Source organism: Odontomachus brunneus, unplaced genomic scaffold (genome assembly GCF_010583005.1).
Source record: "Odontomachus brunneus isolate Ranch 3 - 2012 unplaced genomic scaffold, Obru_v1 Obru_scaffold_006, whole genome shotgun sequence".
Lineage (NCBI taxonomy): Eukaryota > Metazoa > Arthropoda > Insecta > Hymenoptera > Formicidae > Odontomachus > Odontomachus brunneus.
The window spans coordinates 3,914,051-3,930,540 of NW_022639456.1; the positions used below are offsets into that span (position 1 = coordinate 3,914,051).

General features: G+C 41.6%; 1 protein-coding gene across 8 annotated transcripts; it reads right to left on the minus strand.

The window, feature by feature from the left end:
- Positions 1 to 118: 118 nt before the first annotated feature.
- On the minus strand, positions 119 to 16,296 carry LOC116851705 (golgin subfamily A member 4-like). Of its 8 annotated transcripts, none has more exons than XM_032831423.1 (11): positions 15,837 to 15,936; positions 15,059 to 15,232; positions 14,569 to 14,949; positions 14,118 to 14,470; positions 13,190 to 13,946; positions 12,921 to 13,029; positions 11,539 to 11,667; positions 2,511 to 11,109; positions 1,609 to 1,772; positions 1,455 to 1,509; positions 119 to 934 (listed from the first exon to the last, which is right to left on the minus strand). In XM_032831423.1, the coding sequence occupies exons 2-11, from the start codon at positions 15,224 to 15,226 to the stop codon at positions 910 to 912; spliced, it is 10,740 nt and encodes a 3,579-aa protein (XP_032687314.1). In that variant the 5' UTR covers positions 15,227 to 15,232; positions 15,837 to 15,936; the 3' UTR covers positions 119 to 909. The 8 variants fall into 8 exon arrangements, with proteins under 8 accessions (XP_032687314.1, XP_032687304.1, XP_032687275.1 ...); XM_032831413.1 differs by having other exon boundaries at positions 15,807 to 15,860; XM_032831432.1 differs by lacking the exon at positions 15,837 to 15,936 and adding an exon at positions 16,047 to 16,296 and having other exon boundaries at positions 127 to 934; positions 12,963 to 13,029.
- Positions 16,297 to 16,490: the final 194 nt, after the last annotated feature.

Genomic DNA, 16,490 nt, shown 5'->3' on the forward strand with positions numbered 1-16,490 from the left:
AAATGCGTATTTGCTCGGTAAGTTCGCAATTCCATCAGAAGTTATTTCATCAAGCTATGATTCTCATGTATTGTGTGAGATGAGTAAGATGATATAAATGATAGAATTTATATAAATCTTTCTCCCTTCCTTCTTATCTCTTTATTTATGCTTCATTTTTTCTCTGTACAAAATTTTATGGAAATAGAACAATTGAATAATTTACGATTACCGCAGATTATCTCTGGATTAATTATTATTCGTCTTGCGCGGCTTCCCTTCGACGTACAATTAATAATAATAATAATAATGATAGTGTAATAACAATAATTGCACCAAAAAACCGGAAGACAATCGCAATTAATAAAGACCGTAAGTAATAGATAATTCGTAAGATATGTAAATATTCTAATTAACAAATCAGTGAAATATTTACGCCCGCGCATTCGTAATGCTAAGTTTCAAAATAATTTCAATGCATGCTATCGATAATTTAGTCAGAAAATAAAAAAAAAGAAAGACGGAAAAACACACTGAAATTACATATCCTAAGGCAACATTTTAGGTTTCATATTATCTCGTACACATCAGCTATACAACGTTATAATACATGAAAGTCTGCTCCTCGTATTCTCTTCTTTCTCGAAGAGGAGCGACTTTTCCGAGAAAGAACACTACCTACAATCTGTACATGTGATTTGAAAAATATCTCTTGCTAACGCCTTCTTCCGCCACGCCACACCCTCCCGCGGGAAAATTCATCGCGATCGTTAGCTAGCGTGCAAGCTCAAACGACTTCTGCCTGAAAAATGCATGACGAGTTCCAACTACGCATAGATAACTGCGAGTATAAGTCTTGGCAGTTGGCACTTGGCAGGAATGTATCCAGAAGGCAAAAACAATGGCCGTTTCACTTCCGCTGTTCGTTCATCACATGTGCACTACCTTCGGCGTGCTAAAAACATATTTCACGTGATAATGCCGGCATCACCTTCACAATTGAAGTGTTTATTGCATAAAGAGGATTCATTGACTTAAACGTATTGAAATGGATGGATATGTGAAGGTGAAGTTGCACGAAGCATATCAATCGAGTTCAGAAAAACGAAGAGCAATCTGTGACAATGAATCTATAACAATGAATCTATAACGAAAGCGAGTATCTGTGCGAGTAATTAAAAATCACTGAAAAAATCATAATACACCATGAGATTGATGACCTCTATAATCAAAGATCCGTTGAACCAAGTATCTGAATTCATGACGGGAGGTGGAGAGGACCAGGAAAACTAAACACTTGTCGAACTGTCAACTGAAAGGATTAAGGAATTATGATGACTCATGAAGAGAATCAAAACTCTATAGAACAAAGAGATCGCGATATCGTCAGTCTGTGAAGTCCGGGAATTGTCTATTCGAAGTCTTACGGAATTAACGAGATATCTAACGAACGAAATTTTTCTTTTTGTAATTACCTCTTGCCCCACAACCAATTCAGGAGGACGCTCGATTGGCTCCGAACATCTCGAGCTGGAAGCAAACGTCGATTCGCATAGTTAGAATTAACATAGTTCGGAACGCTCGATAGCGCGTTCCTCGAATGTTCTCTGCGTATCGATTGATACCTACAGAGTGTATAATTAGCGTTGACGAGCCTCGCGGCTGCTTCGGGTGGTAACGTACTTAATACGTCCCTGTGCGCTAACAAGGACATTTGTTGCGTATGCCTTAGCTCCCGCTCGTCCTTTAATCGTACGTCTTTCGTGTGGCTGACCGAATGTAACTGCGACAATCTAAAGGAGAGACTAGCTTATAACTACCTGCAAGCGGCTTACAATACGCATGGAGACTGAGCATTTGAACGTTGTGTCGAGAGACTAGAATATTTTCGTTTTCCAATATCGTTCATGAGCGACGGAGGATATTTACATGGACAGATTACGAAGAAGCCATTCGATTTTTTACCAATCAACGAGACAACGAAATTTTTGATCGATTTGCAAAGTAATAATTTTAATTACGACTCGTAATTATTATATACCGTTGAAAAAAACTGAGTCGTTAATTGCGCCGATGGATAAACGAGGTATTAATGACTGAAGCGAAGAAGAACTTAGCTTGGTAATGAATCTCAATTATCAAACTAGGAGAAAATATCTATATGATAATAATAGCTTTTCTTTGATTGTCTCTTTAAGTATGCCATGTACTATAGAAGGAATAGTATTAGTGTCCTATGTTTAGCATTAAGTATACCTAAAAAATTCCGAGCCTATAACAACATAAAAAAATTCTTGTTATATATAAATCAAAATTGAAATTAAACAGAATTAATTCGAGATTAAATGTAAGTAAAAATGTTAAATATAACTTAGCATTTAACTCTAAATTAATCCTTACAGAAAAATATATTAAATCCTCCGGGGTTTAGCGCTAAATATAATTTTCTATTTATACGTAACTACAGGACTACGCGGAAACCGATACAGTAAATCTGCAGTCACACGATAGTAAAATTATACTTCACTTACTTGAGAGCAAGAGCTTCTTTATTCTCCATTGGGTCATCGATGGCTTCTTTGGCGATTTCAACTGGTCCTTCGGATTTGGAAGGCGACGGTTGTTCCACAACGGGTTCGACTATCGTTAACGGCGTCGGGTCTTTCGTTGGGCTCGCTTCAACGCTGCTCGCTCTCCTGAGCTCTTCGTTCACTCGGATGGCATTAGACAATCGTAGTTGCAACGTGTCGCGTTCCTCGAGCAACTGCATTAGTTCATGAGTCAGCTCCTCGCATCTGACATCCCTTTGATGAAGCATATACAACGCGAGGTCCAACTCGTTCGAAGCAACCTCCTTGTCGGATGTTTGAGTGATATCCGGACTCTTCGATGCCGCGGCTTCGATAACGGATACGTCTTTCTTCAAGGCATGCTGTATTACTTCGTACTCGGCCACTTTTTGCTCTAACAACTGTTTCAGCGTGTTCACCTCCGTTTCCCTGGCCGTCAAAATTTGCCTCAGCTCGTTCAGCTGTTTCTCCTCCTCGGTGCACAACGCCAAGAGTTCCTCTATACGAACCTCTTTTTCGTTTATCTGCATCTTCAGATTATGGAATACAGTGTCCTTGGTGATACTCAGTTCGGCTAATTTTCGCTCTTTCTCCGTCAAACCGTCGGTCATTTGCATCAGTTCGTTTTCCTTCCGCTGTAATCTGTCACTCCAGTCGTCTTGCAACTGCGTCAACTGCGTCCTCAAGTTCTCTATGTCGCTGTCTTTCAAGCGGAACTCCGCCAGTAACTGTTGGTTCTCTTCCGACAGTCGTTGCTTTATTTCGCCGATCTCTGCTTCTTTTCTTTGCAGTTCTCTCTTCAAGGATTCCTCAGCTTCGACGCGGATCTGCTCTTTTTCGGAATATAGCCTCTCGATGGTGGAATATAGCTTCTCGATGGTATTCTTACTCTCCTCGGAAAGTCTCTCGATATTTTTGAGACGCGACAGCTCCTCCTGCAGTGTCGCTATAGTCGCCTTCAACGTCTGCACCTCCTGATCTTTTCCGTACAATTCTCCAGTCAATCTCTGCAGGGTCTCACGCAGTTCAAACTCGTCCGATTGCGGCTCCATGCTGGCCTGGAGACACAACTGCGAGTCTTTCTCGGCTATGACGTACTTTAGCTCATTAATCTCCTGCTCCTTGGCATGCAATTCGTTTTGTAACCGAACAATTTCCTCTTGGTCGTGCGCGGACCTGCGATCTCTGGAAAGCATATTGGCCTCCTCCTTAGAAACATGTTCCTGGTTCTGCCCGTTGATGCGTTGTGTCAAAAGATGCACCTGCTCTTGCTTCTCCGTCAAAGTCTGCGTGGTCGTTCGCAAGGAAGTCTCCAGCGTCGCCTTCTCGTTGTACAGACAATTGATCCTGTCTTGCATCTGCTGAATGATCATAGGATACGTGTTCTCGCTGAGAACATACTTGAGATGTTCCAGTTCTTGCTGCTTTGCTTCCATTTGCGTCTTCAACTCGTCTATGGTCTTTTGTAACTCCGCGTCGTCGTCGTTGCCCATCCTGAAGACGGGAAGACCGTCGATTATCTTGGAACTTTGCGGTTGCTCGTTGCGCAGCCTCTCCAATTCGGCTTGCTTCTCTTTCAGCTCTTGTGTCGTGATATCCAGCAGAGAATCCTTATCGATCATCATGCTCTTGATTCCTTCGAGATCATTCTCCTTGGCGCACAATTGCGCGTTCAAGTAGTGTAATTGCTCGGTCTTCTCTCGTAGATCATGCTTCAACGCATCGATTTGATGTTTATTGCTCTCCAAGTGCGTCTGATAAGTCTTCGTTTCTTCATCGTGTTGCGACAAGATTAATTCCTTCTCCGAATTCAGGGCTTGAATTTGTTGCTCCAGACTGTGAATACGCGAGTGGCACTCTTGCAAATCAATTGTGCTCTCTTCTGTAGCACTCAGTCGACTCTGCAGGTGTTGAATGTCCGTTAAACATCTCTTCAATTCTGTCGTGAGTTTGGAGTGTTCTTCGTCGCGTCGCGTCAATTCCTCTTGTTTCTCTCGCAATTTTTCGTTAGTCAAATCAACGTCGGTCTTTGTGCTCTCTATTATCGAATCTCGCTCAATTAGATCTTCCTTCAGATACGCGATTTGTTGCTGCTGCGTTTCCAATTTAAACACGTTGTCTCGCAGTCTCGAAATGTATTCGTCCGCCATCAATTGCAACATCGACAATTTCTCCGTTAGATCGTGTAGCTCCTTGTCCTTTCTTTCAATCTCGATCGCATGCTTCTGAACCAATTCTTGGGTAGCCTCACTAACGATAGTGTTCACCGTCTCCACGCTCCTCTGCTGCAACAATTCATGTTCTTTGTCGCTGCATGTTTGGCTCAAGGCTGTCAACTCCCGTTTCCTCTCGTCCAATTCTCTCGTTAGGTTTTGCATCTCTAACTGCAACGCCGCTTCGGCCTGTTGTCTTTCCACATATTGGTTCTGAAGTTCTTGCTTCAGATCGGCGACTTCTTGCACTCTAGCGTTGAGGAGCTCCGTGACTTCCATGAGAGACGCGTTGATGGTCGAATATTTCTCTTCTGAACTCGTCAGAGCGCTAATCTTGGCTTCCAAAGCTTCCTTCTCTTCCAGGGCTTTCTGTAAGCTGCTCACTTCCAACTCCAATCTTTCTATCTTCTCCAAAAATTCGATTCTGAGGAGTTCGCTATTCTGTCGCATGGCTGCCACTTGGTCATTCGCGTCCATCAGACTCTGCTCGTATTGTTTCCTGAGTATATCGTATTCTTCCTTGCTTTTGTTTAAAGCGCTCTGTGACTGAGCGTGTTGATTATTAAGAATTTCAAGCTTCTCCGTGAGTTCTCCGGTACTGGCCATTTTCGACTCCAAACTCGTTATCGTCGTTTTTTGCTCCTCCAAGAAATGCTGTAACTGCTCGTTTTCCGCAGCGAGCGCCTCTAGTTCATCCTTCAGATCGTCTATCTCCTCCTTGTACTTTCTCGATATTATTTCTAGATCGTCAGTAGGATCCTTTTGGGGCCGATCGTGTACAATAGTCGTATCGACCTCGTGACGCAAATTGTCAGTTTGCTGAACCTCATATTGCGAAGAAGTATTATCTTCCTCCATACCAGTCGCATTATCCTGTAGCCGCCATTCTAAAGATTGCACCTTGTTACCCAGTTCCTTATTCTGAATTCGTAATACTTCGATTTCCATGTCCTGCCTCTCCTTCATCTCCATATATCTCTCGTTAGCCGATACAACCACATCAAATCGTTTCAAGAAAGCCTCCTTCTCGGCAACGATGTTCTTCTTTTCCTCCTTGATCTCATTAAGAGCCTTTTCCAAGTTGACGATCTGAGTTTTCAGTTCCTCCTCGATAGCAGTGTCCAAGTCGAAGAAGCTGTCAGCTTGTTTCTGCGTCTTCAACTGCTGCTGCAAGCTTTCTACTTGAACTTTGTATTCTTTCAGTTTCTTTACCAGCTTGCCGCTCTTCACCTGCGCTGCTTTGCTCTCTTCCACGATCTTAGCGTTCTGCGTTTCCAGATCTTTGATTCTGTCTTGCAGGTCTTCTATTTGGGCACGTAAGCGTATCTCAGCATCTGGGAATAGCGTTATCGTGTCGCCGAGATGTTGGTCGCCGGCCAATTGGGCGTCTTCCGTACTCCAGCCCCAGGATTCTTCATCGACATTGAGTTTTTCAGACGAGCCGTTATCCCATTTCAAATCAACATCAAATGGAGGAGTCTCCTGCTGCTTTGATGCCTCTTTCTCGGCATGAACTTGGGTTACTTGTATGTGTTCTTGATGAACAACAGGTTCTTCGACAGGTATAGAAATTTGTTCCGATTCTTGTTGAACGGTCTGTTTCTCGACAGAAGTAAGTTCTTTCGCACTCTCTTGATGCATCTGTTCATGTATCTTCGATTCCTGAAGACTTCGTTGCGAGTCCTCCAATGCTCGCGTGAGATTCGCGACAAGCACTTGCGCCTGATCCTTCTCATGCAAAGCGTTCTCCAGTTCGATTTGCAGGTTACGCTGAGTCGCGAGCGATTCTTGCAACTCCTCCAAAGATCGTGTTAAATCATTCACTTGCAACTGCAGCAAGTCCCTCTCTGTGGTAGCCGCGGAGACACGCTGCTCCAATTCCGATCGTATCAGATCATTGTCATTCACGTTCCTCGCTTCTATTTCCAGGTTCTCAATCTGAAGTCTGTACAATTCTAAGATGCGGTTTTGCTGATCTCGTTCCGCCGTTAAAGTCTCTACGGTTTGCTTCGTGGAAGTTAGCTCTGTCTCCAGCGCGATAATGGCGTTATTCTTGACCGACATCTCTGTTTGCAGGTCAGCTTCCACATTCGTGTGCAGCAACTGCGCGTTTAATTGTTGACTCACGGCGCTCAACTCGGCAACCAACGAATCTATTTGTGTGTTCTTCTCACTTACAAGTTGTCCCAATCTCTCAGAGTCAGCTTGTGCATTGTAGTATTGCTCCTGCAACGACTTGAGTTCGTTTGCCTGAAGCGTCGCCTTGCTCAACTCAGCGTTCAACGAGTCCACTTTTTCCGAATGCAGACGCTCCATTCGTTTCAGCTCGTCTTGAACGTCTTCCAGCCGATTTTTCCAATGTCCCACTTGATCGTCGCATTGAGCCTGCAACTTCTGCACATACGATCTCTCCTCTTCCGTACTTTTTACTAGAAGGTCGATTTCTTTCATAAGCTGGGAACACTGAGCTTCTCTCTCATTCAGTAGACTTTGCAGTCGCGCGATTTCATTTTTGTCCGAGATATCAGCCTCCGAAGTGACAGTAGCACCAAAGATTTTCGAAGCGTCAAACAATTGCGGAGTATCGTCCCGTTCCTGTTGATGCTGATCTTCGGTGATGGAAGCATCGATTGGTCTAGAGACCTCGGCTTTGCTCTCTGCACTCTTGTGCCTATACTCGTCCAATTCAGCTTCCAATTCCGACACTCTCCGCTCGCTCATGCTCTTCTCCGTCTTCAAGGATTCGATTTCCTGCTGCAACGTGTTCGTCCGATCCATAAGCGACTGATTGAAGCGCTCCTGAGCCGTCTGCATCATCATGTCGTTATATCTCACAGACTCATCGTGAAGTAACACAATGTTGCCGTATGAATTGGCCAATTCGTTGTTCAGATTTTCGATCTCTGCTTGGCGCTCCTGAAGACGCGTCTCTAATGCTTGCACCAGGTTCTGACACTGCTCAGAGTGGTCGCAACGCTGCGTGTCTCGCGCGTCGCTCTCTCTCGTGTCCTCTTCCGGTATTTGCACTCCTACAGTCATCGTGGCTACTATCCGCTTTTGTAACTGCTCGATCAGCACACGACGTTCCTCCGATTCCTTCTCGGCGTTTTCCAGTTTCTCATTGATCTGCGTCTGCTTAGACGACAAGAGACCGTTTTCCGCTTGTAGATTCTTTATCAGAGCGAGCTGCTCCACATACTCGGTCTCCATCACTTGCATGCGCACGCTTAGTTCTCTCGCCTCTTCTTTCACTTCATCCAAGACCACTTGTTTTTGTTCACTCTCTTGTTTCACGGTTTCCTTGTAATGATCGTATTGCCTGACAATGTCCTCGTTCATCGTTTTCTCGACCTCCACTTGCTGATAGAGTCGGTCCATCTCCGCGCGCTGCTTCTCGATTTCGTCGCCCATCTCCGCGATCTGCTCCATCAATACGATCATCTTTTCCTTTAAACTGCTTGATTCCTTCGCGAGCTTCTCCGAATTCATAAGAGTTTCCGCTGCGTCGTTCTTCGTTTGCAGTAGTTTTTCCTCCAAATCTGCGATTTTGTTATCTTTCTCTCTCATAGAGATCTCCACCTCTTGTATCTTCTTATTATTGACCTCTTTCTCGTCCTTCTCCGTCGTCCACTTCTCTTCCAATTCGGCGACCCTCGCTTCAAGCTCTTGACATACTACTTTTTTCTTATTGAAAGTCGCTACGATCTTCTTCATCTTTTCGGATTGAGCTTGCAACTTGTTTTCAGATTCAGACAGCTTCTGTTCCAGTTCGACGATTTTGTCCTCCAAACCGGTCTTCGTCTCTTCCGTGACATTTTTATCAACTAGTTCCTCCGTTTGTTCTAATTCGGCTTTCAAGCCCTCGTTTTCTTCTACTTTTGCAGCCAGTTCCTCGATAACGTCTTCCAATCTACGATTCAGCATCGTTATATCTTCCGTGTGCTTGATCTTAAGGTGTTCCATCTGCTTGTACTCGTTAGTCAGATCCAATTGCACTTTCTCGACGTACGCGGTTTGATTATCCAAAATCGTCTGCAGCTCCCAGTTTTTCCTTTCAGCTTCAGTCTTATGATTTGTGATTTCCTCAATTTGTGCGGCTATATTCTCCTTGGCTGTGAAGAGATCAGCAATTTCCTGTTCTTTTTTCATCAATTCATTTTTCAAATCGTCATCACGCCTGGACATATCTTCGATCTGTCGCGATAGATCATCGTTCGCTTTCAGAACACTCTCATGTTTATTTTGTAATTCGGTATAATTCGTTTCTATACTTTGTAAACTCTCTAATATTTCATTAAATTCTGCTAAAGGCTTAGACGTTTCATTCATTTCGCTGATGTTATTCCTTAGAGTTTCGATCTCCTTTTCGTTCTCTCTTATTATATTATTAAGCCTTGTAACTTCCTCCAACGATAACGATAAGGCAGTCTCGTTCTCTTTGAGCTTCATCGTACAACTATTCAATTCATCCTGCAAACTGTCTATGGCGATCATTTCGTTTTGTAGCTGCGCGTATTTGGCATGCAATTCTTGATTTTTGGTTTCGATGACCGTCTGCAACTCTACGATCTCACGTTCCTTCATAGTCAAGCTCGCGACTTCGTCCTGTAATCTCGTTTCGAGCGATTCTATCGTGTCTTGAAGTCGCTCTTGCAGAGTGGCGGTCGCCACATCTTTTTCCTTTATTACTTCCAGCAATTCTTTGTTATTATTGTCCAATGTTCTAAACGCTTCCTCTATTGACGTCTTACCTTCCTCCAACACCTGCATCTTTATTTGCATATCGTCGTACTTGAACTTCCATTCCTCCGCAGTGGCAAACATGTCTTTCAATTCCCGTTCCAAACTCTCCAGTTTCGCAGTCGACGCCTCGTGCTCCGTCATCTGCCGTGTTTTCTCCTGCAATTCCGCCTCCATGCTCTGTATCTTCATGTTCATCTCTTCCATTTGGTTTTTGTAATCGACTACCAACACTTTGCTGTTCTCCACTTCTTTTTCCAGGACTGTTACGATCGCAGCCTGCGACTCTTGGCAAGCGGCTTCCTCTGTCTTTCGCATCTCCGAGATTTCATCGGACGACTTCTGCAAGAGTGTGCTGATTTGTTCATGTAAATCATGTCTCTCCTGGGCAACACTCTCCTTCTCCCGATTCAGTTTCTCCAACTTGTCAATGAGTTCTAGCCTTTCCTTGGCAAAATCGTCGCAAGCCACGCGTTCCAATCTCAGATCCAATTCCTCTTTCTCTCTAGTTACTTTACTTAGCTTTTCCTTTTGACTGTCGATATACTCTTCGAGTTGTGCAATCGCCGTCGCCATCCGCGCGTTTTCCTTCTCCAACATCGCAATTTGAGATTTCATATCATCAGTTGCGCACGATGTCACGTTAATCGACAGTTCCATCGGAACTTGTGCCAATTCTCTTTCAGAGATTTGCTGTCTTTCCATTAATTCCTCAACTTGAGGAGCAGTTTCTACCGTTTTCACCATCTCGGAAGTCAGAAACTTCTCCGCTGTCAACTTTTCCATATGATCCTGCAGTCTGCTGTTCTCCTTCGTGAGCTCCTCTATATGCTGTTTTAGCTTAGAAATTTCCTCCGTCAAATAATCATTCTCTTGTCGAAGCGTTTCTAAAGTGTCATCAATTTTTTTAGCGACGTCCAATTGAGCGCTGCTCTCCATTTGGCTCAATTGTTCTTCCAGTTTTGTGAGCTTGATGACGAGCTCATGGTTTTCCTGAGTGAGCAATTCTATTTTCGTCGTACTCTCGTTATGCTCCGGGATGCGTTCGAAGGATTCCGTGGAACCCGTGTCGGATGATCCCTTCTCTTCGATCCTGCTCAACTTCATAGTTAAGTCGCTGTTCTCCTGGGTCAGTTGCTCGATCTTCTTCAGCAACTCACTGCGATCTGTATCGTTTATAGTCTCGAAGGATTCCGTAGAGCCGGCGTGCGAGCTGTCCTTCTCCTCCAATTTCGTCAACTTGATCGTTAACTCGTTGTTTTTCTGCTCCAGCTCCTCGATCTTCTTCAGCAGGTCGTTCCTGTCGTTCACCTGGATAGCTTCGAAGGATTCCGTGGAACCCGTATCCGATGCGTTCTTCTCTTCGATTTTACCTAATTTACTGTACAATTCCGAGTTCTCCTGTGTCAGGGCGTCGATCTTTTTGAGAAGCTCATGGTATTCGGATTCCGATAGAGATTCGAGTTTATTATCGCTCTGTTCCTTGTGCGCAGCTTCCAGTTGCTCCTCCAATTCGACGACTTTCATTTCCGCGGTCACTCTGAGATTTTCAGACTCTGCATTCTCGGCTTCTAGAGCCGAAACCTCCTGTTTTACCGTGTGAAGTTCTGAAAGGGGGCATGCAAGGTTTGCAAACCTATTCCACTATATCGCAAATATGTTGTTTGATCCTTAATACTCGGTTTAGACAATTTTATGTAATGCACATAGGATTAGAGGTAGAGCCATTAACGCTATTATTATAGTTGACATTAATAATTAGTAAAATAAAAGAAGGGCAGGATTATCTTCGAGAAAATCATGGATTCTTTTACATGTTAATTTATGATATGGATGACTTTGTCATTAATTCTCTTGGTGAGTGTGATAAATAATAAATTGAAAAGAGAATCAAACAGCTGCAGAATTTAAAAGTTTGCATGAGTAAAGTTAAAATAAATTAAAATAATCATATAAAACAATGAAGAAGCTGTTTGTATGGTCAACAGCTGTACATCTTACCCCACACAACTTGACAACTTGATGTGACGTATTACCTTGCATTAGATCTAACTTTTGGTTCTCTAAGGTGGCGATTGCATCAATATGCATCTGTATCTCTTTTGTCTGAGAGGAGACCTTATTTTCGAGGTCAGCAACACGTTCTTGCCAATCTCCTGCCGAGGCTGTGCAAATCGTATAATTCGCCAATAACGTATGTGCGACTTCAGTTTAATTTACAGTAAGCTTAAAGCAAGCAGTTGTTAAGTGCTAGTCACAGCGGCTTCCTCGATCAAATCCCTCTTTTTGTGCAATTTAATAATTATCCCGTTAAAAAAGTCGTCCCAAAAGATAAGACACCAACAGCAGGCTTTTATTTTTTGAAGTAACACATTGTTTGCGCCTTACATTTAAAGAACATCTTTCCACGTGTATTATGTATATGAACATTATCATAATAATGTTAAATAATAATAATGCATATGTCTAGTAAGACATAATGCTGTACTAAAATAATTCTTCCAAAGAATTTCTTCAAAAATAAATATAAGTCTGCTGATGGCATATGTCATTCTTGGAAGAACTTTATTTACAGTAAGATCAAGTCCTGTTCGTTTGAAGCAAGAAACGTTATGTAAATATGAAAGGCAGGAATTGGTTCATTTGCTTTACTATATTTGATCATTAATATCGTGTATGTCATCAATCAATTATTAGTCAAGTCACGCGCAAAATATTCTTGGTCAACGCGCAATCCACTTAAATTGTATAACGATAATGATATGATGGCGTAATTGCAAACAAAAATGGCCAAAATAATTTCCAATATCGTTGTTGCAATTCATGCAAATTAATCGATTATTTCGTGTAAAATAACACTTATGATGAGCAATTGTAGGCGACAAGTACTAAGGATATAAATTTTCTATCTCTACGAATAAGTATGCAGCAAACTTTGACAAGTAAAGTAGGTACCATGTTATGTTCTATTATCGAAAAATATTCAAGATAATATCGTGAATTAGTAAATATTCCATCTCGGCAATTGTAGCATAAAGGACTAACTAGTCGAGTAAAGAGATTCCATCACCAGAAATCAGCGTGACCGTAAGAAGCATCGTTCTCCAAGTTTTCTCTCGACAATCCGTGAATTAAATGTACGACCGAGCGACAATTCATCATCTGCACTCGGTCACAATCAATAAAATCAATATAAATGATCGCTATAACCTACTACCGCATTGCAGCACGTATAAATATTTATTTTATCGCGAGACCATACACGTAATTAGAACGAATGCTTTTTTTTATAGTGGAGAAAACGAAGCTGTGGAAAATAGGCTTTTCCGGTAAAAATATCAACATAGATCGCATTGAAAATTCAACATAACTAGGACAATGGAAACGCCGGCGATAAAACGTTTGTCCTGGTTCCTACCTTTAAGCTCGTCAAAGTCTACCAGACTCAGCTGAAGGTTACCTTTCTCCTCCTCAAGCAATGCCACCTGGTTGCCCAGTCTAACGAGTTCCGCATTTGTATCAGATACCTGTAAGACAGTTACTATTATCATTTTCGCACATATAATAACGGCGAATGTATCGAAATACAAAGTATCATAATTAATTAACATTGTAATATGAATTTTCTGTCTTATATTACTGAACGTCAAAATATGAAAATGTGCACGTTTCAAAGTAAATTCTCACCATTTTGAAGTTCTCCAGTTGCTTCTGCAAATTCTTTATTTTGCTTCTATGCTGGGCCTTCAATTTGATCATACTTTTATTTAGATCCTCCAATTCCTTCGTCAGCTTTATCACTTTATCGTCTTCCTTGAGCATCGTTCGTTCGTCTGATAATTTCTCTGCGATTTCGTTCTTCTCTGCTTCGAGCTTGTGTACATTCTCCTCAAGATCAGTGATTATATTCGAATATTCTTCCTTTTTAGATGACAATTCAGTGACGTACTTGTGTAGTTCGGCCTTCGATTCTGCTTCAAGTAATTCGTTCGATCGTTTGAGTCCCTCTATCAAATCTTCGAGCTCCGAAATTTTATTATCTTTTTCACTGTTATCATGGGTCGATCTGCCAGCAATGATTTGGTCTTGCATTTCTGCGATATTTTTCTGTAATTCGTACTTTTCATCCAGAAGCTGTCGATTATTCTGTTCCAATCTTTCTATCCTAAACTGTAAATCTTCTACTGCTGGAGCAGTCACTATACCAGTGCCCGATTCCAGTTGGAATATCCTTTCTTTGGATTCTGCTAATTTTATTTCGTATTCCTCCAATTGCTGAAGAAGGTTGTCATTCTTTAACTTCAATGAAGATTCGATAAAAACGAAATTTTCCTGCATTGATTTCATCGCGTCTTTAGTCTCCGCCAAAGTGTCCATAGTAGAACGTGAGAAATCTGCGCTTACTGATTCAGCTATTTTCTGTTCTTTTAGTTGCTCCTCAAATCTAAAACATACAAGAAAAATCTTTTAGAACTTGTAAACCAAACTCTGAAATTAAAACGTTTGTTAATATACTTCAGAATAACTTGTAATTTTCCGTAGTACTTTTAGTCTTGTTTGTTTTTTAATATGAGACATAATTATTATTTAATTCTATATTGTTATTCAGTGTTACCCGTTGATTGTATGTTCCAACTCTGAGATTCTGTTATCTCTTTCCTTCAATTGTTCTAACAGGCTAGCATTTTTATTCTTTAAAGAGGTTTCTATCAGGACAAAATTTTCCTGCATTGTTCGCATTTCGTCTTTTGTATCTTCGAGAATATCCAATGTCGTTTTGCCTTTCTTAGAAAGATCCGCGGACATAAGAGTAACCGCTTTCGTTTTGGAATCGATCACAGAATCCTTCTCTTTCAAGTTTTCTTGGAGATCCAAAACAGTTGCCTCTAGCTCGAGAATTTTATTACTCAATTCCACAATCTTATTCTCTTTCTCCTGAATATCCTGGATTTGAATCGGTGACATAATCTATAAGGATTGAGAAATCAAATTACCAACTTATTCGACTCCTTATCATATTTTTTCCTTATTCTGTTCTAATTTTCTCAAATCGACAAGAAACTTACATCTGATGTCACCATAAGAGGTCTGACTGGTGTAACAGGCAGTTGATCTTTGTGCATTTCCATTGAAGCCAAGTCTGTTTCTTCCAGCTGTTGCCTGATAGCTTCAACTTTCTCTTCCACTGCTCGTTTAGTCTCTGTTAATTCTTTGCTGCGTTGCTCAAATGCTTTCCTATTTTCTGCCAATTTTCGTTGAAGTAAAGAAGACTTCGCCTTTGGGGTTTTTGCTTGGCTTATGTCATCAATAGTATCATCTGTTGTGTCTATTGCCGTAGACTCAGTCTTAGGTGAATGCACTGTGTCCTTAGATGATGAAGATCCTTCTTTGCTACGACGTGACAGTCTGGCTCGAGATTTGATTTTTGACAGTCTTCGTGCATATTCCTGTGCAAAAGATGAGAAATCCACTTATTTCCAAACAATTTTATTTTATCTCTTACAAATTTGTGTATTCATTCACAGCTTCATAACTTAAGAAAGCAAAGTATGTTACCTGCACCTCCTCCTCCTTCTTCTTCAAACTTTGTTGATTTCTCATCATAATTTCTTTGAGGGACTCCAATTGATTTTTATTCTGTTCACATTTCTCTTTTGTATGCGCCATAGCCTCAGGTGGTTCACCTTCCATTGCATCTGGTGGGTCCTCAGATGCGCTCCACATTATCCACTGTACGAACATAAGCAACACAAACCACCGCATTATTTTCTTTCACAGAATTAACTATAAATACACTATGACATAGGAAAGCTGGCAGTCAAAAGTTTTTACAATATGACAAAACACCGTGCCATCCCACTGTTCCCATTTTACTGATCTAATTGGATAGAGACTAGACTGGGGTAAACTAATTGCATTAGTCTTGATGCAGATCAGACTTTCCACATTCCTTGCCATTTCCATATAATACTCAGTCAGAGCAACACCAAATACCATGTATTCTTCCTCTACGTTTCACCACTTCTTTTTCATCCTGCTCCAGTCAATCATAGCTTCCAAAAAACATGTGTAAATCAAATATTATATCATAGAAAGTTTGTGTATCTATTATCCTTGACATAAAGCAATTTTCAGATCATATTCTTGTAAAAAGAAAATAATAGGAAGAGAGAATGGCACAATTTTAGAATTTAAAATTGTAAATCTTCGAACTGTCATCAAAGTGTTATGAGATTAAGTAGACTTAAAAGTGCGAGTTGAAATGAGTTAGAAATGTTGAGGCTAGACTTAAATAAAATCGCACTGTGCAAATATAGCGTGGAATGTGAAGTACCCAACGGACGCATTGACTTCATTGAACACGTAGCAGAGTGACGTAATCCGCGCGATACGGGAACGCACGTGAAGATGCACCAGCGTGCATTTTTCCACATTTCAATGAGAATCACACTTGCAGACAGACTTAACATTGCGGGGGCGCAAGTGGGAGCGGGAAAAGCGTCCGATAATGGTAATGAGCCCAGCCTGGACTCGCCAACTTTACCTCTTATTTATGTTGCTCCAAGTGTCAAGAAAGTAACACGTCGCTGCTCATATTTAAGTCGCTTGGTCGCTAAATCACGATCTTCCGGCGGTGTGAATGAACGCACAGTGAATGCACATACTCCGGTGAGATTGCTTGCGAATGCTCGTCGGTAATTTCCAACGGAATTCTACATAAATCAACGTCGAGACCGAATTCTCATCATCACCGTGCCATACCCACAGCCGGAAACGGTTGGACGCATGGACGATGATCGACCAACGAAACGATGCTCGATTCTTTTTCTATCGAAGGATAGACTTTCTTGTCGATTTTTCGAGCTTTAATTCTCGTATCGATAGTTCCTACTAACTTCCGGTTAAAGAGTGATAACGCCATCTACAATCACTTCAGAATCCATAAGCTATTTGGATAATTTTTTGATGTAAGCAAATTGTCATTTGA